Below are 22,114 nucleotides of genomic sequence, written 5' to 3'. Positions count from 1 at the left end.
AGAAGCTTTGAGAAGGTGTGGCTCGTGGAGTTGCCTGAGTTGGGTGCGTCTGGGCTGGTGGGTGGATTTCTTATTAATCTCTTGATGCTCTGTTGGTATGACATTGGGATTCGTTCTGCCTGAGTAGGCACATCCAGATGGACCTTCATTTTTTTTCAATTTTACATATAAGTCCTGCTAAATTTAGAGATTTTGGAAATGTTTTGGAAATGATATCTCAAAATATACTGATGATTAGTCCAATTTGAATTCATCTTAGTAAAAACTGAAATGTTTATACTCTTTTTTTTTCTTATCAGGAAGTAAGAGAGAAACACAGGTAGGTAGACTTATTTCTGGGTAACTTCAAAGTTTATGGTAAGGAAGGGTAGAGGTCATTTAAGAAATCAAAAGATCCAATATAAAACCAAAAGGCTTTATTCCCTAGTTCTTATTCAACCCAAATTCTAACTGATTTGAAAATAAATAATTAAAGAAAACTTCTTCCTAGAAGGCAAAATGTGGCACCATAATGTATTAGGGCCGCTTATTTTTAAATCCTGTACAAAGTGAAGGTGGAGTGCAGTCAGATGATGATCCTATGTCAGCCCTCTCAATGCAGAGGGGTCGCTTAGCGTTTCTGTTCTCCCTGTCCATTCCCCGGGTGTTTTCAGTCTCCTGCACATACGTTGTCTATACAATGTGAAGGACTTTGAAAGCAGCCACAGCCTGTTTTTCCCTTTCGTGTCTGCTCTGCAGTATTTCCAGCAGTGAGATTTCAGGTAAAGTGTCTTCTTTTCCAGCATGGGTTGGATTTTTCTTTTCCTTTGATGCTTGATCGGTCAGGTTTGAAGGTTTGGGTTTTGGAATGGTCTTAGCATATTCCAAAGCCTAAAAACATAAAGAAAAAAACTTATTTGAAATGGGAAGTGAGCCCTGGATTCCTTAAATTAAATCTAGTCTTAGCAAATGCTTATTGATAATATAAAAGGAGACTTGCTACAATAATGTACTAAGATATGGATGGAAATAGAGACTGCGGGAAAATGCAAATAAGGCAATGTAATGCACGTTTAAACAAAATAAATTAGCCACATCACAATATGCTGTGAAGAAGAGTTGGAAAATGATACGTACAGTTGTACCTTTGGATGTTTTCTTTATAAAACTGAGTTTTATTCAAGCATTTGAAAGTAGATTTCTCCTATGTTTGATCTCTTTTAGCTTCCGGCAGTCTTATTAAAACTAAACTTCTATTAAGGAGATATTAACAGACCTTTCCATCCAAAGAGGACTTGTTATAGCTTGAGACCAAAGACATCAGTGTAGCTGATTTAAACTGAGCCTCCATTATTTCACTAACTATTCTTGTTCCTAGGCTCTTAGAACTCTAGCAAGTATTTATTAGAGGTTGAAAATGATCTTTTCTTTAGTATATCTATAGACACCTGCATACTGAAAAAAAGCAGGGTTTTTTTCAATGATGTCAGTTCTGAAAGGCATCACAATAAAAAGGAGATTACTAAATCTGATTTCTAAATCTGCCTTTATATTAGTTCTATATTGTAATAAGAATTTCTTGATAGCTAAAATGGGAATGGGTAATATATTCAGGTCCTGGAAGGGGAAAAAACTTCAAAACAGAAAAACTCCAGACTTCTCAGTGTGTGTAGGTGACTTCTGTAGGAATTTCTAATTATAGACTTGTTGCCTTGAATCTCTTCATGTAAAAATAATGGATTGGAGAAAAAAGAGAACGTGGCATCATGGAAACTCCAATCAAGTGGATTGAGGCCTTCAAGGTCTGAGGAAGAAAGGCAATAAATAGAAAATGTGATGGTCTGTGAGAGAACATGAAGTACAAATTCCTAAAAGCACCAAAGGGTCACTTGTCCCTCATGCAGAGGGTCCCACGTCTTTACTGGGATGGAGCAGAGACTTGCACTGCAAAGCTCCGTGTCTCCATAGAATATTTCACTCACATCATAACTTATAGCTGGATGACATCTGAGAGGGAGAACATTCTGTATTTTATGAAATCATTTTTCTTTGATTGAGGAACCCACATATTACAATCCCTTAGGAAAAACGTAGAGGAATGAACTTGAGAGAAAAAATGAAGGACTTTCCTTTGACATAGGTACGCATAAACAGCAAGAAGACACTAATTTCTTAAAACTCTAATGGTAGAAAAAGAAATTGATAGTTAATCAAGATGGCAAGTTTCTTCCACAAAATCACCATACTATTCAGTTTTTATGTGTGACAAACTCGAAATACTAGGAAGAAAACGTGGAGGACTAAAGACAATAATGAACTTCAGGGAAGAAAAGGCTAACCTTATAGCCCCCTGTGTGTGTCCTTTTTACATCAATATCTACGAATGATGGGTAGCTGCAGAAATCGTACTAGCTAAAACATCCTACGTTCAAAAAATGTGAGGAACTTAAGTTATGAAGTAACAAAGGTTTCCTTTTAATTCAAATTGAAAAGATAACTGTGTTGGTGAGAATTTCTTACCTTCTGCCGAGGGACAGCAGGCTTAGTTTCAGTTTTTGCCGTTTGGGGTTTTGACAGAATGGAGAGTGTCTTCATGTTGTACTCCTTAACTTGTTTTGCATATTCCTTTTGCTGTTTTAATTTCTGCATCTGCTCAGAGAAACAACGTCCTGGTGACTCACAAGTCCTGTTAGATCTCTCTGTTCTCTGTTTAAAGTGACACGAATTTCAGTGAGCTGGCATATTGTGTCAGCAGCACAGAGGCAGCGGGATGCCCACGCCTGGGGTGACAGCAGGGAAATGGTTAAGTTAACATTTCTCCTGGAAATGGTCTCTCTTGGGGGCACGTCACGGCAATAGCGTACCCAGTGTTCCCTTAACAGTGGCTAAATCATATTTAGCCCCTTCTTGGTTGCATTTACCCAATTTATTTTCATTTTTGCTTCCAACTTTGAACTATACTCTCTTTTTATGCCTTGAGTGCAACTGCAGTTAAAACACATTAAATGAAGATCTCCTTTCACTGGAGGAAAGAGAATAAAGTGGATGCACTTTCATGGGCTGGGAGTCTCTTCCCCTAAGTGTCTTCACTGTAGCCACTCTTCAGAATTACCAGGATAACTCTATTGTGAAGGGCCAACAACCATGTAACATCCATAGCTCTTTTCATGTGCACGTGTCCCACTTTTCTGTTTGGGCCCTCAAAACTAACTAAAAGGTGGCTATACAAAACAACATTGGCTAAGTAATTTTATTTTATGGTAAAAGGAGTGTCTGGGTCTCTATTACCAATGCTGTTTCAGAAGGGTCTCTATTCAGAGTGAGACATTTGGATCGGGACTTGGTTCTGAGGAGCATCTTTATACAGTTTTGCTCAAAGGGAGATGGGCTAAGCCAAGCCTGAGAATGCTGGATGTACATCACACTCACCTTGTCTCGGATGGACTCAAGGTCAGGTCCAAGGCCTCCAAGCTTCACTTCTCTTTTCTGATAACCTTTCAGCTTGGAACTCTAAAAGTATAAACACAGAGACAGTTTCTTTCGAGAACTTATCTGTCTCCCCAAGTTGTCACAGCCACATAAGAAAGGGAAGAAGGAAAATGAAGAATGGAAGCCTGTGTGGACTGTCAGAGAGTGGGTGCATTTCCTGACAATTCTTCCATTTTAATGGTAGTTATTGATAATAGTTTCTTTGGTAATTTGTAGCTGGTTAGCTAACATGTTTTGACTTTTCCACTTCTGCAATAAAAAAATATTGAAATTCTGAAAATTATAAATAAAAAATTCCAAGTGAGTAAAGTGCTGTTTTGTTATTCACATTTTTAACATAACATATACATTGACATATACACGCACTTTGCTGCTGCTGCTATTGCTATTATGTCTAGTCTTGTGCAGTTCACTAAACCAAATGATTTCCCTGGTAGAGGCAATCTAAACGAATCAGGTAAGCACATTGCTTTAAAAAGAGAGCACCCTGTCTAATGATGTCATAATATTCAAAAGAAAGTAAACATTTAAGGGTTAAGAGTCTAGGCAAGACCTACTGAGACACTCATTCAGTGTGCTTTTAGATATTTTGAAGGGTACAAATAATTTTATATAGCTCTTATTAGTATTTCATATTCAAAGGGACAGAGTAACATAATGAGGCAATTTAATTATAAGATTATGACCCGAGCACAGTAAAAGGCAAGAAAAATACTAGCGCTCTCCTGACTGTAGGCTAGATTAAGATATTTTTGAAACTGCTGCTTTTGACATTAAAATTGACTTACTACTTGCAGCCGATGCCTTTGTGGGGAAACCAAATCCTTTTTTCTTTGAGTTTGTGAGTTTATTTAGTTTCCTTCCTTGGGAAGGGTAGGAAGGACAATACCAGAGAGAGGGTTTGGATGACAGTCATTATCTTAGGACATAGCTAAGTTCGTGCTTAGAATGGAGAAAGAACAGCCATCCTGAAGACAGGGCAGTTCTGTACTAACTGCGCCGGACCATGTGTCTGTATGCTAATGATAAGGCATGGTTTTCCCCTACATTTCGAAAGCTCCTGTTAATTATTAAGTCCTCAGATATTAAGTATATCTGATGTGCCCTTTCCTGAAAGAGAATTTGGCAGACATAGTCCAGAGACTTAAAAAAAATTTCATCATATTAGTTACTGCATATAACTCCCAAATCTTAACAGTGAACTTATGCATACACATTGTATCAACCATTACAAGAATGTGTTCTACTCACAGTGGCCTACTGACTGACTACCCAGAGGTCATACCCATTAGCTTCTCCATTGCCATTCCCACTGTAGAAGCTCAGAGTCAATACTCTTTGCCTCAGCGCCCCAGCAGTGAGCTGTGGCCCATGAGGTATGAATGAAAATTTGCTGGAGTAGATAGAGGGTGCATCTTGGAAAGCTCTTATTCGGGCTGGCATGGCTTCTCTCTCTTCCCTTTTTCTTGCCTTGAATGTGGATGTGATTCCTGGAGCTAGAGCTGCAGTGGCAACCTTGCAGCCAGGAAAGAAAAAAGGAACAAGAGAATCATACAAACACTGGTTCTGATGTTTTGAGCTATAAAACCACCAGTGCTAGCAACTATCTACTTGTGAATTAATTGTATGTAAGAAGAATGAACCCATATTTTTGAAGTTGCTGTAAATAGTAATTCTGTGATTTGTAGCTGAGGGCCATATTTCTATGGTACTACAAAATTTCTATGGTACATCTTAGCGCTCCAGAGGGCCAAAATCACATGTCATTATGGCAACACTTCTACACTGCAAGGATTAAAAGTTCTGTAAATAGAATTTGCTCCATTAGAATGTTAAACATTTACAGTCAAAACTCTTTCAGTGCATTTAATTCTAAAAGGTGAGAGAAAATCTTTTCTTAAGCTTTTGGACTAAAATCATTAAAAAATAACATATAGAAGAAATATTGTTCATTGAAGGCATTTCAAAATCATAAATCTCCTTCAAGAAAACAGTCATCACCCAGCAAAACCACATAGCTGCTTCCTGCCCTTTAGATTGATCTGTTCATACTTTTATAAAGTTGTCATAATGCTACAAATTATTTTTTTTTCACTAAGCAGTTTAGTATTACACTCTATTTCCCTGTCACTAAATGTTTTTTGAAAATGTAATTTTTTATGCCTAATATTCTATTGTCTAGTTACAGTTGAATTGCTCAGCTATTCCTCTAACTGTTGAACATTTAAGATGTCCTAGGGATGAGCATTGTTTGTGGGCTACTCTGATTATTTCTTTGAGAAAATTAAGAGAAGTGAGATTGAAACAAAATCATGAACATATTTAAGGCCATTAATGAACACTTCCAGTAACAATGTGTAAGAATGCCCTTTTTGTCCAAACCTTTATTTATACTGGGTATTACCACATTTTAAAACTTTGCTAATTTTTAATAGGTGAATGCACTCAGATATTGTAGGCTTTGCAATTGCAAATTTGTTCTTTGTCTGGCATATGCCATTTGTACCATTGTTTGCAATCTCTAAGTTACTATTTGCCAAAGTAAACCAACAACAAAAAAGAAAGCGAACCCCAGTCATATCCAAGTCATAAATCCAATTTGTCCAAGACTGATGAGAAAGAAATGATCAGTGCCCAGAAATCACCTCCTTAGTCTGAAGCAGCTTAACTTGAATCATTCCACTGACTCACAGAAGGTACGCTGTGAAGCATGAATAATTGCTCATCGCTCGCCAGCCACCGTTCTTACCATCACCTCAAACGAACATCGTGGCTGTCAGAAAAACAGAGCCGAGGGTCCAGCGTTACACACTGACGTGAAGGAAGGAGCGTGGCACAAAGGGGCTATCCCCAAATGCCACTGACCCCTTTACGGGATGAGCTGCTTCTAGCAGAGATGTTTCTCAAGGGCGAGCGATGGCTCCTAACAGTGTTCTGGGTGACTGGCAATGAAAAATCCTGGATTTACTTAAGTTTGGCTCAAATAATCTTGATTGGTTTACAGCGCCGCAATTTTGTTTGATCTCTTTCCATCAAAAGTCTTTTTAACAGCTTTATTGAGATATTTCACATGCCACCAAATTTACCCATTTGAAGTTGTACAATTCAGCGGTTTTTAGTATATTCATTGGGTTGTGCAAACATCACCACAATCCAATTTTAGAACATTTTCTTCCCCCTAAAAAGAAACCCCAGGCCCATTAGCAGTTACCAAGCTTCCCCCTCCACCTCCAGCCCTAGGCAACCACTAATCTACTTTAGGTCTCTTCAAAAGGCTTTTATAATAAAATAAGCCCTAGAATTTACTTTGATTAACCTCTCCTTGGCTGTTACCAGACTAAAAGGTCACAATAGCATAAAGAAAAAAAAATTTAAATCAACTATGATAGTCCCACTAGGTCTCCAAACACAGGGGAGAAACATAGGCACGTTCTCAGCAAATCCCTGACGGGTTCGCTGCTAGTCTTTGCATAAAACCCACACAAACTGACACCCACCAGCCCCGGCAGTAGCTGCGGATTGCTAAGAACAGAGCTGCCCTCTGAGCTGGTGCTCACCATCCATCTCTTCAGCAGAGGATGGCACGGGGCTTTCCTGACGGAAGGTTTCCGCTGGTAACTCATGACACTTCTTCTCAAGCCAGAAGAATGATTTTTATTGTAACCTTGGGGCCAAGTGAGCCTGAACTGAAAATGACATTGTCCCGTGAGGACTTGTTTCAACTCTGAAATGCCATACCCTGCTGTGAGCGACACTGCAGGGCTTTTCTCCAGAACATTCTTCAGATGTGTAAGTGTGAGAAAGTTACTCAAATAACAGGACAAAAAACAATGCCTCAAATACCGGGGAGCAGCAAGTGAAGGAAATTTGCTCTGCAGTTGCTAAACTTAATCCCAATAAACCTCTTCTTAGAGGCAGTCAGGCAGCAATGCCCAGATTGTCTGTGACAACAAACACACGAGTTAATTACCGCAGCTCAGCTCAACACGGTCAGCTGTTAGGGAACGCCTTAAGCAGTTACTTTTGGAGGCTTGTGATGGATATTTTTGTACTGTTTGTCATTCCTTGCACCGTGTTAATCTCTTACAGCCTGACATCGGGATTTAATGGCATGGACAATGCTCAGTATTCATAAATCAGCCACAACAGAACTTCCGGGAAAGGAAGAATGGTTCTTGGGCCTATTATCTTTACAAATCCTCAAATTTTTAATATGATTGAAGTCGATTCCCTTGGAAACCACGAGATTTGCTGTGACCAGAAAATGGGCATGACCTGGATAATGATTCCCTCTGTCTGGTGCCCCAGCTACCTGCAGTCCTATACAAATAGCTCAGTTCTAAATCATTTTAGCTTCTGGAATAGCTTAAAGGACAAAGGGTGCTTCTGTGTATTTGTCAGCTGTAGGCGGAAGGTGTTGGGCTGAGAAAATGGATACGTGTGGATTGTAACATTCCTGAAAGAGCAGGGAGGGAGGGATTTTCCACGTTGGAGAGCCGGTTTGGGAAGCAGTAACTGGAAGTTCTCTTTCTTCCTCTTCTCCACCCTTCCGTGCTCTTAGATTTCTGGTGATACACACTGTCACTGGGATACTTTCCTCAGTAAAACATGAATTCTAATTACTAAGAAAAAGAGGAAGGAAAAGGAAACTAACATTTAGTTAATGTCTATTTGCTAGAGACTAAGCTAAGGTTTTATACATTATTTTGTTTACTTATTACACCAAATCTACAACAGGAAAGAACAATTCTGATGATGCATATGAGGAAATAGGGACTTGCGTGAATTAATAACTTGTCCAAGTCAGAGAGATATGAGGTGACAGAGCAGAGATGAGAACTTAGGAATGGCTGGATCCATGACTTCCATTAAACTCTGCTCACTAAGAATTGAGCACAAAAGCTTGCATTTTCAACAACTATCCATAGTTGGCGAGAACCCTAATCCAGAAGGTTCTTTTCTCAGGTAGTGTGTTTGAGCTATTTTTTAGGCCCTGGTAACCCATAAGTTCCGGAGCAAATGGGCTGGCCTCACCTTGAGAACGTGTCGGTTCCAAAGCTCTGAAAACATCTCCCTAAAGAAATAGTAACATGCATGGTGTCTGGCTTCCTCGTCTAGTCTACAAAACCTATTTTATTTATGCAGTTCTTGAAAACTGTACTAATTGTACCTCAGAACCTAACTACCATGTAATGATGTTTCTGTGAAAAGAGAAGTTACTTGTCATCCCAGAAACACCTTTCTTCTTATTTATAGTGAAACTGGGGATTATGTCAGCTCCAAGCCACTAGTAGTGGTTTCCACGGCCTGGGCAAGCATTAGGGCCCCCGTTGGAATGGAGGATATGAGTGAGTGGAATCAGAATGGGGAGTTCAAGGAGCCCTCAGGTGGGGGTATGTGAAGGAGCTGAGGTAAGGACTCCAGGGTTGTGAGTGAGTGAAGACCTGGGCTGCAAAGGGCTCCAAGGTGAGAGCTGCAACTGTGGGCTGGGGTGTTTCATATCCAATGACTTCTGAGGTCATGTCTCATGCCAAGCCAGTACATCTTTTCTTCTCTTTAATATGACCCACCGTCTATTTGAGACCAGCTTCCCCATCTTTTCAAGGCCACCCTTTTCTTTTTTTTCTGAGGGCTCCACATGAGGGTCCACTGACTTCATAATCTCCTGACTTCTTGGAACATTTTGCATCTGCCCTGCACACCATAGCCAGAGCAGTCTTTCTAAAATACAAATCTAATAATGGTTAAAATTCTTCAGTGGTCCCCACCCCTCAGCCTAGAGAATAAAGCCCTCCTTCTTCGAATGATAAACACGATCCTCTAAGATGTGGCTCCTACTTACTTCTCCACCTACATCTCTTGATGCTCTGTGCCTCCCCGTTCCAGTGACAGAAACACCAAAATGCTGTCAGTTCCCCACATGCATCATGTTGTCTCATGCTTAAGAACATTTCACGCTGGTCCCTTTGCCTGAAAGGCTCTTTGTTAACTCTTGATCATCCTCTAAGACGCAGCTCACAATGATCTCCTGAAGCTCTGCTTGACCCCAGATTGGGATGTGTCCTCCTCTGTGTTCCTCATGCATCTCTCTCTTCTTTTTTTTAATTGCAATATTATCCTGAAGCCATTTACATGTGTATCTTCCCCAGTTCCTCGGGATGGCTCATGGCTCATTCTCTTTACATCCCAGTACCTACCCCAGTTCCTAGTAGGAATTCAACAAATACATGTTGAATTGAACTAAGGAAGATTTCCTAAAACTGCCTTGTTGTGGATGCCCCTCTGGACCAAGGCACTCATTCTCCCAGCTGCTGGGAGTGTTGTATGCTACGGCTCACAGTTGAGTCCCTCCCTAAGAACTGCCCTCAGCCAAATGGAGCTGCTAGGCCCAAAGTTACAACCCTTCCCCAGGGGCAGTCAATAGCCAATGGCTGGTCTGTGTTGGGGAACAAAGCCTGGGTCCCTTGACTTTGAAGGGCCATCCCAAACTCAGAACCCTTTTGGGCTTCGTTGATGCTTCTGCTGCTACTGCGTCACGAGCGCTCTCTCCCTTGGCCCAGCCCTCCCTACCTCAATCCCTTACAGGGGTGGTTCTGAGGCCCTGCTTAACAACCCTCCTGCACACAAATCTCCATTTCATTTTGCTCCTGGGGAAACCAACTCACCACAGGTCTATTGCTTCCAACCATGCCTTTCCCTATTGCTCTGTAAAACGGAATGCATTTCCAGCTTTTTTCTTACAATTTGATGCTAGAAGCAAGTGATCTTTCCTGAGGGGTTTTTATTGGTTATAAGAGTAGAGAAATACAAAGGACATAAAAAGACTCATTCAATGCTCCTTCATGTCTTCCTGGAAAGATTCCACTTTGCCAAACTTGCCGCCCCCCCCCCCAATTTCCCTTATTTAACCATATAGATCCTATGGGAAAGATTTAAGGGTACAAAGGTGCTAGTAATGGGGAACCTTCTTGTGAACAAAAAACCCGGTAAAGGTTAGCAAACATTTCAGAAGAAGGCTCAATCATCAGCTTTCCTGGGTATTTTACTGCAGGAGCTGAAGTGAGAATAGGGCCGAGAAGAGTTGGGGGCGGGGGAGTGATGGATGGTGGGGAAATGCAGCAGCAACAGGGGCTTTCGCTCACTCAACCCTACTTTCTCTTCTTCTTGGATACGAGAATGTGCCTGGGAGACAGCCTAGACTGGGAGTGAGGTGTGGCGTGGGGAGCTTTCCTGAGGATGTGATGTTTATGCTGGGGACAAAAGGAAGACTATTGCCTCTCAGCAAATGTAGATGCTTCCCTGAGATGAATCAGAAAGGGGACGGAAACGGTGTTCCTGGCAGCGACAACTTCCAGGAAGAAGAGGAGGGAAATTCCAGGCAGTGGCAGGGACGCGAGTAAAGAAGTTCCTTAGGCCTTGGGCCACCCGGTTGTGGCAGCAGCTCAGTAACGACCATCCTATTCCAAGGCTATCATAAGGGGAATGGAAATCAAGGCCCATCTGTATTCTCAAAATTAAAAGCTTACTTGGTAAAATGCTTTTATTACCTTAATGCTGCTTCTTTTCCGATGCTTTTTTCCTTTTTCCAGTTGAAACAGATAGCCTTCAGAATTGCTACGACTAATTTTCATTTGGTTTCTCTGGCTTCTCTCTGAACTGAGTTGAGATTCACTTTCCACCCCTGATGATATGGGCGGAAATGTGACGCTGGCTAAGGCCCCTTCACTGGGCTGCACCTCGGTCAGCTGCATTAAGGCTTGCTGATGCTGCTGCATTATCTGCGACAGCCGGGAATCTGGAGAAGCTCTAACAGGTTGGCTGTCAGAGGAAGAATGGAATTTCCTTAGCAGAAAAAAAAAAGCACAAACCTGTTAATAAAACCTGAATACGTAAGACTTCTAGCACGAAAGTCTTTATGAACCATATATTTGATGTATTTATCACAGCTCAAATCAAATTAATGAACTTTAGCTTAATCTTTTCACACATTAATTTCCTATCTTAAAATTCCCTGTGACTTTCTATGGGACAATATTTGGGGTTCATATTTACCTACATAATCATGGAAATCCAACACCAAGAAATTAATATAAAAATGATCCCAGAGGAGGGGTACCTCTGTACATCCGGCAGAGCAAATATAAAAGTTCTCTGGAGGGATACTCACCTACCCAAGCCTGCTAGATTTCTATAAACATAAGTTCACAATCCAAAATCCCAGAATATATGAAGAAATAACCTACCAGGTAAGGGAGTCAGCAGACACACATGCACACGCACACACACACAAAAGCCGTAGTAGATTTCTAAGAACTTCAGATAATAGAATATTAGATAGCATTCATAAAGTAAGCACGTTTAAAATGATTAAGATGTGAATGAAGAAATCAAAACCCAGAGAAACATATTTTGAAAAAAGAACAAAAAAGTTTTAATCAGAGCCATATAGAAATTCTAGATATGGAAATTACCATCATGGAAATTTACAACACAATGGGTATATCAGAGTATATTGGACACAGCTGAAGAGAGTTATTGCACTGAAAGACTTATCAGAGGAAATTTCTCAGAAGCTCAGAGAGATAAAAGATGGAAAATAAGAAACAATTAAAAAGACACAGAGTCTAGAATAAGAGAATCTAATATACATTTCTTTGGTGTTCCTGGAGGGGAAATAGAGCAAATCTGGGAGACATAATACCCAAAGGGAACATGGGTGATAATTCTTCAGAATTTATGAAAGAGACAAATCCTCAGATTTAGGAATCACAGAAGAGTCACAAGCAGGATTAAAAATTTCATACTTAGACATATCACAGTGAAACTTCAAAACACCAAAAAAGAAAGGAGAGACTTTAAAACCAACGAGAGAAAAAAGGTGACAAATTAAATACAAAAGAAATGATAATTATATAACAAAAGACTTTTCAAAGAAACACAGAAGCCAGGAGATAGAAAAATAATGTTTTCAAAGAGTTTAATTCTTCACCAAGTTAAATTATAATTCAATATAGAGAGTAAAGTAACGGAATTTCAGGTAAGTTCACGGGTGATGCACACGGGCTGAAAGAACTTCAGAAGGATCTACTGCAAGAAGAGAGAGCAAAATGAAAGAAGGAAGGGGAGGCAAAGACATTAATCAACAATTAGTGAAATCTCAAACAGCACCGATTTTGTACAGCAGTAATAAAAGCAAGGATTAATTTTGGAGCTATAAGGTCCTAGACAAAATGCTGGACCAAAATAATAAGTGTAACAGAAAGGATATCAGATTGAAACAATTCAATGATTTTGAATATGTTCTGGAGGAGAATAGAAATATTAATTTAACACCACACTACTTAAGTATGTACGTTAAAAAAATAGAGAATACGTATTTCCAAATCAGAAGAGGGAAAAAGTAACAAAATTCTTATCAGTTCAATAGAAGATATAAAAAAAAGTGGTTAGAAAGGATAAATTAAGATGGTAGAAATAAATCCAAATACATGAGTATCACAAAAAATGTAAATAAAGTTAAAAATATGCACCCCCAAACAAAATAAAACAAAGCCAAAGAAAAAATACATGACCTAAATAGTTTTATAGGAAAATTCCGTGACACTTTCAAGTAACAGATAATTCCACTTGTATATGAAGTGTCCCAGAGGATACAAAAATGGGGCAATATTCTCCAACACATGTTATAAGGCTGGTATAACTTGATAACACTTCCAGACAGGGCCAGTGGCAGACAGGAAAATTTAAAGCCAGTCTCAGTTCATGCATGTGAATGTTAAATTCTAAACAGTGTTAACAAATCAAATCAAGCAATTTATTAAAAATACAGCGTAAACTGGATTAATCCTGGGAATAAATGGATAGAGTAACATTAGGAAATCTGTTACTATATTTAGCCACATTAAAGGATTAAAGGAGAAAATTTTTCAATTGATGCAGAAAAACTATTTGGTAACATTGAATATCCATTTATGATAAAGCTTCTTTGCAAAGGAATAGGAATAGGAGGAAATTTACTATCTCCCTATCTACCAAAAATTAAATTTTATTCTTAATGGTAAAAATGTTAGCAGCACTCCCTCTAACGTCAGGAAAAAAGACAAAGATGCCTGTTCTCTCTCTCTCTTCTAGGAAGCTAACTCTGAACCTTATAAAATGTACATTCCATACCTCCAAGGGTAGCACTTACATGTCTTTTGATTAATTCATGTGTGTACAACTTTCTCCCTAGTTTGAAAGTAAGCTCCTGGAGGGTAGCCATGCGTCATATTACTTTTGTATCTTCTATAGCATTCCAGCACTATATTCAGCACACATCAGGTGTGTAATAAACACATTTGATTGAATGACATCAAGATATGTCCCCTGAAGTGATCTTTAAAATAACTTTTCTTTTTTCTGATTATAGAAATAATACATCTACATTGTAGGGAACTTGAACAATTCAGAAAGTATAAAGAAGAAATGAAAAATAACCCCAATCTCTCTTGCCAGAGATTACCACTATTGACATTTTCGTTCATTTTTCTTCTTCTGTGCACATTTTAACATAGTAAAGTTCGTACACCTTAGGTGTAATTTTGTACCTTACTCTTTTCTTTTAATAGAAGTGTTTCCTCATAATTATAATTTTTAATGGTTACATGATATTAAATGTCAGAATTTATCTAAACATTTCCTTATTGTTGGTCAATATTCCTTATTGTCATTTCTATAAATCATATTTTTGTACATACATACTTTTCTATATTTTAATTATTTTCTAGGATAGGCCATGACAGTGTTAGAGATAATTTGTTTCCCCCAAACGTTGCTTGTAACCCTCAAGCTATACTGATCTTTTTTGACTGGGTCCCTCTGTCCTTCTCCCCTCCCACCAACCTCTGGTTTAACTATAATGGAAAAAGTAGAGGAGACAGGGAAGAAGAAAAGAAAAACGTCACAAGTGGACTATTTTAGGCAGAAATCAGAGCAAAAAATGTTTTTAGGTGCATTTTCCCCAGGAACCCTCCCCACCCCACCTGCTTTTCTCCAGCAGTCTCTCATTTCTCCTCTAGAAAACCACTTTAGAAAAGGGAATTCTTACCATAATATTTCTAAATTCTTATATCTTGTCTCTGTAAAAGTCTGTTTGGGTTGCTTCTTCTTTTCAGTTGATCCATTCACATTTATGTTAGAAATAGGCTGAGAGCCTTTCTGGCTCAGGGGCACTTGTCTCTTATTAAGTTCATTAAGGTAGTTCAAGTTCATATTGGAAAGAGTGTTGATATGTAGCTGCTGATATGAAAATCTTTTCTCTTCTTGGTCTTTGCGTCCTCTTTCTTTACTAACATTCATCACCAAGTGATATCCAGGAGAGTTTTTATATAACACTGTGTCAACAGCCTGCTGTGGTGGAGCAAATTTATGGGAGGTGACTTTGGGATCCTGGCTCCTAGGTGGACTTGAGTGTTGTAAATCACTGTTATGGGCATTCATAATCACAATTGTTTCGTGCTTTACTGAAGTATCAATAGGCTTATTTTGGTTTTGTTGCTGTCTGGGAGTGTTATTCTGGTTTCCTTGACTGACAACCAGCTCTTCAGTCACCAAAGACTTCTGGCCAGGCTGGTGTCTATGCTGTTTTCGAATCTTAGGCTTGGCTGGTCTTCTGGAAGGTTGCTGGCCATTGGCTACTTCAGAAGATTGACCTCTTGGTACATTGCTTGATTTTGCACTTTCATATTGAGACCAGTGTTCCTGGTAATTCTAAAAAGACATTTTTGATTAATGTAAAAGTAAAAGATGGGCACTCTTTCCACATTTTAAATTAGTGTTTTTTAAACTGGGAGTTGAGACTTCTAGGAAGGTGATCATGGAATTGAAAGGGGACAAAGAAAAAGTATGGAGGGTCCTTTTCTAATTTCAGGCAATGAGAAGGTGACTAGCTGAGTGATTCCTCCTGGCAATTTCAGATTATGAATTTTCTAGGAAGAAATAGAGAGCTTAGAATGGGTTTTATATGAAGGAGAAGTCTTTGACTTAAAATGTTGTAAAATGAGGGCCAGGTAGGTGGTACAGTGGTTAAGTTTGTGTGCTCCACTTTGGGGCCCAGGGTTCGCTGGTCTGGATCCTGGGTGCAGACCTAGCACCAAGCCATGCTGTGGTGGCGTCCCACGTACAAAACGGAGGAAGACGGGCACAGATGTAGGCTCAGGGCTAATCTTCCTCAGCAAAAAGAGGAAGATTGGCAATGGACGTTAGTTCAGAGCTTCTTCCTCACACACACACAGAAATGTTGTAAAATGAAGTGCTCTCAAATGGGAAAAAAGAAGCTTTATCTCCTTTAAAGAGCTACTTACAAAGAAAGTGCAAATCTGCATCAAAATACACAAGTTTATTTTAACTAAGATGAATATTAAAAAAAAAATCTTAGCCAGAAACAGCATCAATGATTTGCTTTACCAACCAAGTACAAGTTTAGTATGAAAAATAATTCAGATTATCGGATCTTCTTACTCATATAGGTCAGAAGCTATAAATGACCTCTTTACCAGATGAAACAAATTAGATGTTATTCAGAAGATTATAAGAGTCCACACTGTGATAGGACATCTGTGAAACCATAAGTGTTGTTTGGCTTCTCTTCCTTAATAGAGCCTATACTTAGGCAATCAAACATCTGGGAGAAATATTTCAATTTCAGAACAGTCTTTATGCTTTTCAAAGTCTTGTAACAACAAAACATACTCCTCGTATAATGATACACTGTGTAACTATATTGTGCTAAGCCATTTAGAAATATTTTCCAAGGAATAAAGCACTCATTACTTTGTGAAAAACTAGCTGAGATAAGAGGCCTTTGGAAAGAATGATTAAATGCCCACTGAAAACAGTAAGATGACCATATGTATCAGTGTGTTATATAACTGCAACATATTTCTTCCTTTCTGAACACACATCTTATAAAAAATATGGCCTGTATCTATGCAATGTTAACTGAAAACTGCAAGTTACCTGGATCATTTGAGAAAAAAAACTTGAAGTGAATAAATCCTGTTTAGCTCAAATGGTTTGTTTTAGTTTGCTAAGAAGAATGATCAAACTATTGCAATGTGTTCAACTTTTATTTTACTTTTCTGATTTGATTGCTAAGACGCATCCTATTTCTGTGTAACCTTAAATGGTATTCTATTTCTAATGAAATGAAATTTAAAACAGTAATATACAATATTTTTGTACCAGAGTTTTAAGTAAGAATGGCTTATAATTTGAAAGTTAGAGTATGTTCTCCTTAGAATTTGAGCTTTCTGGAGGATTGGCCAGGTTCTGGTTAACTCTTCTAAACTTTAAATTTTTACCTGTGGTGCCAAAAAAGAAAAACTTTTTTTTTTTTCAATATTTCAAATAAGAAAGGTTCTTCCTTCCATACAGTATACTGAGCTACATGGGGGAACTGTGGACAAATAGATAGCCCAAGAGCATCCTTCCCTGTAGTGGAGCCAGAATAAAATTGTTGTTTTACGATCTTATAAGTGTGTTTATGAAATACGGTGGCTCTTTTCACGGCTGTCATCACCGTTCATGAAGGTCAAAAAAGACCCCCTTTGCTATGATCTATAAATCTTTACTGTTGCTGATCATGTCATTCTTTTCAATATTTGTTCAGCCTTTTAATTTCTAGAAGAATAACTGGCCATGAGCTCTTTTTCTGCCACCATCTGACTGTTAACTGTCCCAGTTTTCTCTCCTCATTCCCACTAAAAAAGAAAAAAACCTATCAGGAATTTTTCTCCTAGGGTACCAGACTTGAAATCTTGGGTTACCCCTTGGTTTAATCCTGTTATACCTTTGCTGCTGACAATTCAGATCACAATAGTACTCTTCATGGGGCGCTTTGTCAACAAGGCCAAGGACTCATCATTTTATGAAACTTCAATTGTCTCAAGTGTTAAATCTGCTATTCACGTAAATGTAAGTGCGAGATGGCATTTCAGTCCCCAGAAAGGAAGACATTTATGGGCTTGATGTGATTTCTCTCACCTTCCAAGCAGCCTACTTGAGATCTGTGGGTTACTGAAGATTTATTACCCTACAATTGAGGCATCAGGTGTCACTCTTTAGGTGGCAAGACCTGAGTCCCCTGAAGTTAATATACAAAGCCATTCTCAGGCTATTTAATCTCCATCAGCACTGAAATCCTCTATTTCATCCTGCTCTCACTGGGGTTCTTTTGTTACCAACACTCACAATCAGTCCATACTGCATGCACTCAGAGTAACTGCTTAATGGCAGTAGGTTTTCCTGGCACACACAGAGCCGGGTCCTTTGGCTGGAGCATTAGCATCGGGGAATCCTGATGCATAATTCTGGGACGATAATTTCTTAGTAAGACCTGTCCTTAGTTATTAATGTTTGTTCATACTGTGCCATCCAAGGGAAGTTCGCCCCCAACCCTGTCAAAGACAGCATCCGGCTGTGTCTCTTTTCCAGCTTCCCTGTTTACATGGCATAAGCAGAGAGGAGAATGTGTGCTCTGATCTCAACCAAAAAGTTCATCTGCTTTAAAACAAAAGCTGTTCTTGCCCTTAGTGACCCTGATCAACCCTGGAGTCGTGAGGGTTGTGCCTGGCTCCAAGATCGGCTCTGAGGTAGAGAAGTTTCTGTTGTGTTTCTTAACAATAACACACAAGTACTTTGAGTTTGGGTTATAAATTCCATCTGATAATATTAAGAAAATTTACAGCACACACATTAACTGGCTCTAATGCTCAGTATCAGTAAGGAAGGACTGTGTTCAGATGAATAAAACAAGCACAGCACTGTTGACAGTGTTGAAGGCAAAACCAAACTTGGAAAGTGGGAAGATTACTTGGGATGTGATTACAAGGACTTTGACATTAACTAGTCAAAGAGTGAATGATTGATACTGTCATTCCTTTTCCTTGCCTGGAAAGTCAAGACTTATTTTAGAGTGGCAAGAAAGAAAACGTCCTATTTCATCCTTTTGAAACCTTATTTAAATGGAAAACTTTTGTCTATTGAAAACATGCTCCTCGCCTGGAAACTCAAGACTTATTTTAGAGTGGCAAGAAAGAAAACATCCTGTTTCATCCTTTTGAAACCTTAATTAAATGGGGAACTTTCTATTTTGTCTATTGAAAACACGCTCCTTGCCTGGAAGGGTCTTCTGCCTTTTGGACATGCTTCCTTGCACTGGCCAGCAAGGGTCAGACCCTTTGCTAAGTACTATGTCTGGTTCTGGGTACACGACGGAAGTGGGATTTGGAAAACCTGTTCAAGATTCACAGGAGAGCACACAATGATTCAGGAGAAGACCTATGTGGAAAGGTAAAGTGAAGAGGGATTAAGACACGTAGAAAATGACGATGATGACCATCAATTCTCAGTATTTTTAAAATGAAACTACATAGGCTTAAATTGTCTCAGGCACCTTGTTTCTGGCATATCTTCTTTCTTTCTTTCCTTGCCCTATCCCTAGTTTCTCATTCTTTCTAGCATGTGAATGTGTTTAGGTCTCTTCTATTAAAAAAAATGAAAGAATCCCTCACTTGATCTCATTCACTGGTTAAACTTCATCTCTTAATCCACAGCCAAGCATCTTAAAACTGTAGGCTACACGGGTCTTCACTTCCCCATCTGTCATTCTGACCTCGACACCCACAGTAGAGCGCTTATTCTCACCACTCCATGGAAACGGCTCTGCTCGGGCCACCAATGACCTCTTAGTTGTTAAATCCTGCGGTACCTTTCTCTGTAACTTTCTATTTTTTCAAACTTACCCAAAAAATGACAAGAATAGCACAGAGAACTCCCAAATATCCTTACCAAGCCTCACCAATTTTTAACATTTTGCCACATTCTGTCATTCCCTCTCATTTCTTCATATATAGATAGACACACAAAGATACATATGTATATCAGTTATATTATTATTGTTTGCATTATTGTTTTTAGTTTTTTATGGACCATTTGAGACTTGCATATATCAGGCCCCTTCCATGGCACCTTGCTACTTGTCTTCTCTGCAGAGTTTGACCCTGTTCACTGATTGTTCTTTCTTGAAATTTTCATGTCTTAGGTTCCATGACATTATTTTACTCTGGTTAACTCACTGCCTCTCTGGCAATTCTTTCTTTCTTTCTTTTTTTTTTTTGAGTAAGATTAGCCCTGAGCTAACTGCCGCCAAGCCTCCTCTTTTTGCTGAGCAAGACTGGCCCTGAGCTAACATCTGTGCCCATCTTCTTCTATTCTAGACGTGGGACTCCTACCACAGCATGGCTTGACAAGCGGTGCCATGTCTGCACCCGGGATCTGAACTGGCGAACCCCGGGCTGCCAAAGTGGAACGTGAGCACTTAACTGCCGCGCCACCAGGCTGGCCCCTGGCAATTCTTTCTTTTCTATTTTTTATTTTTTTTTATTTTTTTAAAGATTTTTATTTTTTCCTTTTTCTCCCCAAAGCCCCCCGGTACATAGTTGTGTATTCTTCGTTGTGGGTTCCTCTAGTTGTGGCATGTGGGACGCTGCCTCAGCGTGGTCTGATGAGCAGTGCCATGTCCGCGCCCAGGATTCGAACCGACGAAACAGTGGGCCGCCTGCAGCGGAGCGCACGAACTTAACCACTCTGCCACGGGGCCAGCCCCCTGGCAATTCTTTCTTAATCTCTTACCTTCTGCTCTCTACCTCTACCTCTGTCCACCCTTACAATTCCACCTCTCTCTATAGGGCCCTGTTGTTGACCCTTCTCTCTTCTCCCACTGCCTACAGTTCCTGGGGCATCTCAGCAATTCCTACAGCTTCAATCCACCTGTGAATTCTTATGACGCAAACGTACATGGCTAACTCAGATGTCTCTCCTGAGTTCTATGCCCAGATAAGATACCTTCCTCCCCACAGGTACCTCGAGACTCAACCGCAGGCCCACGATGTCCTTGTGCCCTCCCCTCTTACAGCCCCACACCAAAGCCCTCCTTTTTTCCTCAGTGGTATTGGCAACACTTTCAGAAACCATTCTCTTTCTCTCTTCCCCATTTGCCTTGTATTTAAGCAATTGCTAAATTTGTTACTTCCACTTCCTGACCATAGGCAGCAGCTGAGGGGGATCAGGTGCTGACCTACAAAAAGTTTAATCCAGTGGGTGGAGTAAGATACATCCACCAGACTGAAAAGTGAGCCAACGGTACGTGGTGTCTGACGAACACAGAGTGAGCACTGCCACCTTTCTTGTCCCCTCATCATCTCTTGCAGAAGCCACAGCAAAAGTCACCTTACTGGTTTCACTGTCTCTGCATCTTATTCCCCTCCAATTTATTCTTCAGATCATGGCCAGAAGGAATTTTCTAACACACAAGCCTGATTATGCCATTAACCTTCTCAAAATTTATAATGGCTTCCTGCTGTCCACAGGATAAAGTCTAAAATCTTTTGATTGACATAAAAAGCCTTCATGGCTCCCAGCTAACCTGTCCAGCCCCGTGTCACCTGCCTCCCTGTCCTCATCCTTTCTCCTTTAGTTACGGAACTACATGCAATATTCAGGACATACCACCTTCTCCCGCACTTTCATACCTTCACCCCACTTGTCTGCTTGGCATGTCTTGATTCATCCTTGTAGGGGCCACTCAAATGCTGTCTCTTTTTAGGAGACTTTTCCTGTCTTTTTAGGGCAGAATTAGATGGTCTGTTAGTTCCACTGCATTTTGTTTCTGCTTTCATAATATTGCATTATAATGATTACGTGTAAGTGTCTTGCCACTAAAGTTTTGAGCTCCTCGACAGTAGGGACTTTTTTTTTCTTTTTTTAAATATCTTTCATCGAGTTTTATTTATTTTTTTCAAGAGTTTTTCTTTTTTTAACCGTGTCATTTGGGTCAGGCACCTAACCCCAGGGCCTGGAATACGGTAGATACTCAGTAAATATCTGTGGTGTGAATTTTAATTTTATATAAAGATGTTTCTTATTAGCGAGAGTTATTCATCGTTAGCGTAGGTTTACTGAGGGATATATAGCTTCTTTGAAAGTCATCCTCCAAGAAAAAAATTCAAATGAGGCCCATTTTCACTTGGAGATTCACTAAATGACCTTTAAATAATGTTTCTTTAATCAACCAGTAAATATCGATTGAGCATCAGCTTTCGGCAAAGCATCATGCTAGGAGATATAGAGAAAAATACAATGGGGACCTTCAAGAAGCTTACAGTGTAGTTGGTACAAGAGAAACACAGGCAGCAGCTAATAAGACATGGGCAAATACAATCAACCCTGAGGGAGTGGTCCAGACCGCAGGCACAGCAGGAGCTGAGAGAAGGGGCAGATGACAGGGGGAAGAGACTGGGAAATCTTCATGCAGGAGGGGGACCAGAAAGAAGGCATAGGATTTGGGTAGTTGAAGAGGAGAAAGAAAGGCAGCCTGAAGGGTTTGCATGCCGAGTGCTGGCCAGTGTGTGTGCAGGATGCAGCGGGAAGTTACCAAATCCTTTCTGAATAAAGAAAGAGGCCACTCTGTCACTGTCATTTACAGCTAAGAATCTTTAGATGTTTGGCTCCTCTCTGTCTTCATTCAGGATTGGGTTGTAAACAAATGAGTTCTGGTACACACAGAGGATAAACAGCATTCTTTTCACTTTCCTCTGATTTTTTCCAT

The 22,114-nt window shown here is 39.8% G+C and overlaps 1 protein-coding gene across 15 annotated transcripts in view; it reads right to left on the bottom strand.

The window, feature by feature from the left end:
* Positions 1-401: 401 nt before the first annotated feature.
* Positions 402-22,114, bottom strand: part of JHY (junctional cadherin complex regulator) — a 55,402-nt gene continuing 33,689 nt past the window's right edge. For 6 of the 15 annotated variants that reach the window (XM_070623319.1, XM_070623323.1, XM_070623325.1 and 3 more), the window contains 5 exons: positions 14,555-15,216; positions 11,016-11,310; positions 3,409-3,489; positions 2,500-2,628; positions 402-870 (listed from right to left, as the gene is read on the bottom strand). In XM_070623319.1, the coding sequence (XP_070479420.1) occupies positions 673-870; positions 2,500-2,628; positions 3,409-3,489; positions 11,016-11,310; positions 14,555-15,216 (1,365 nt within the window). In that variant the 3' untranslated portion in view covers positions 402-672. Of the gene's footprint in view, positions 871-2,499; positions 2,760-3,408; positions 3,490-11,015; positions 11,311-14,554; positions 15,217-21,038; positions 21,127-22,114 lie in introns of all 15 variants that reach the window. The other 9 variants (XM_070623318.1, XM_070623321.1, XM_008518462.2 and 6 more) reach the window with 3 other exon arrangements.

Source organism: Equus przewalskii, chromosome 6 (assembly GCF_037783145.1).
Source record: "Equus przewalskii isolate Varuska chromosome 6, EquPr2, whole genome shotgun sequence".
Lineage (NCBI taxonomy): Eukaryota > Metazoa > Chordata > Mammalia > Perissodactyla > Equidae > Equus > Equus przewalskii.
This window is presented reverse-complemented; position numbering and strand designations above follow the sequence as displayed.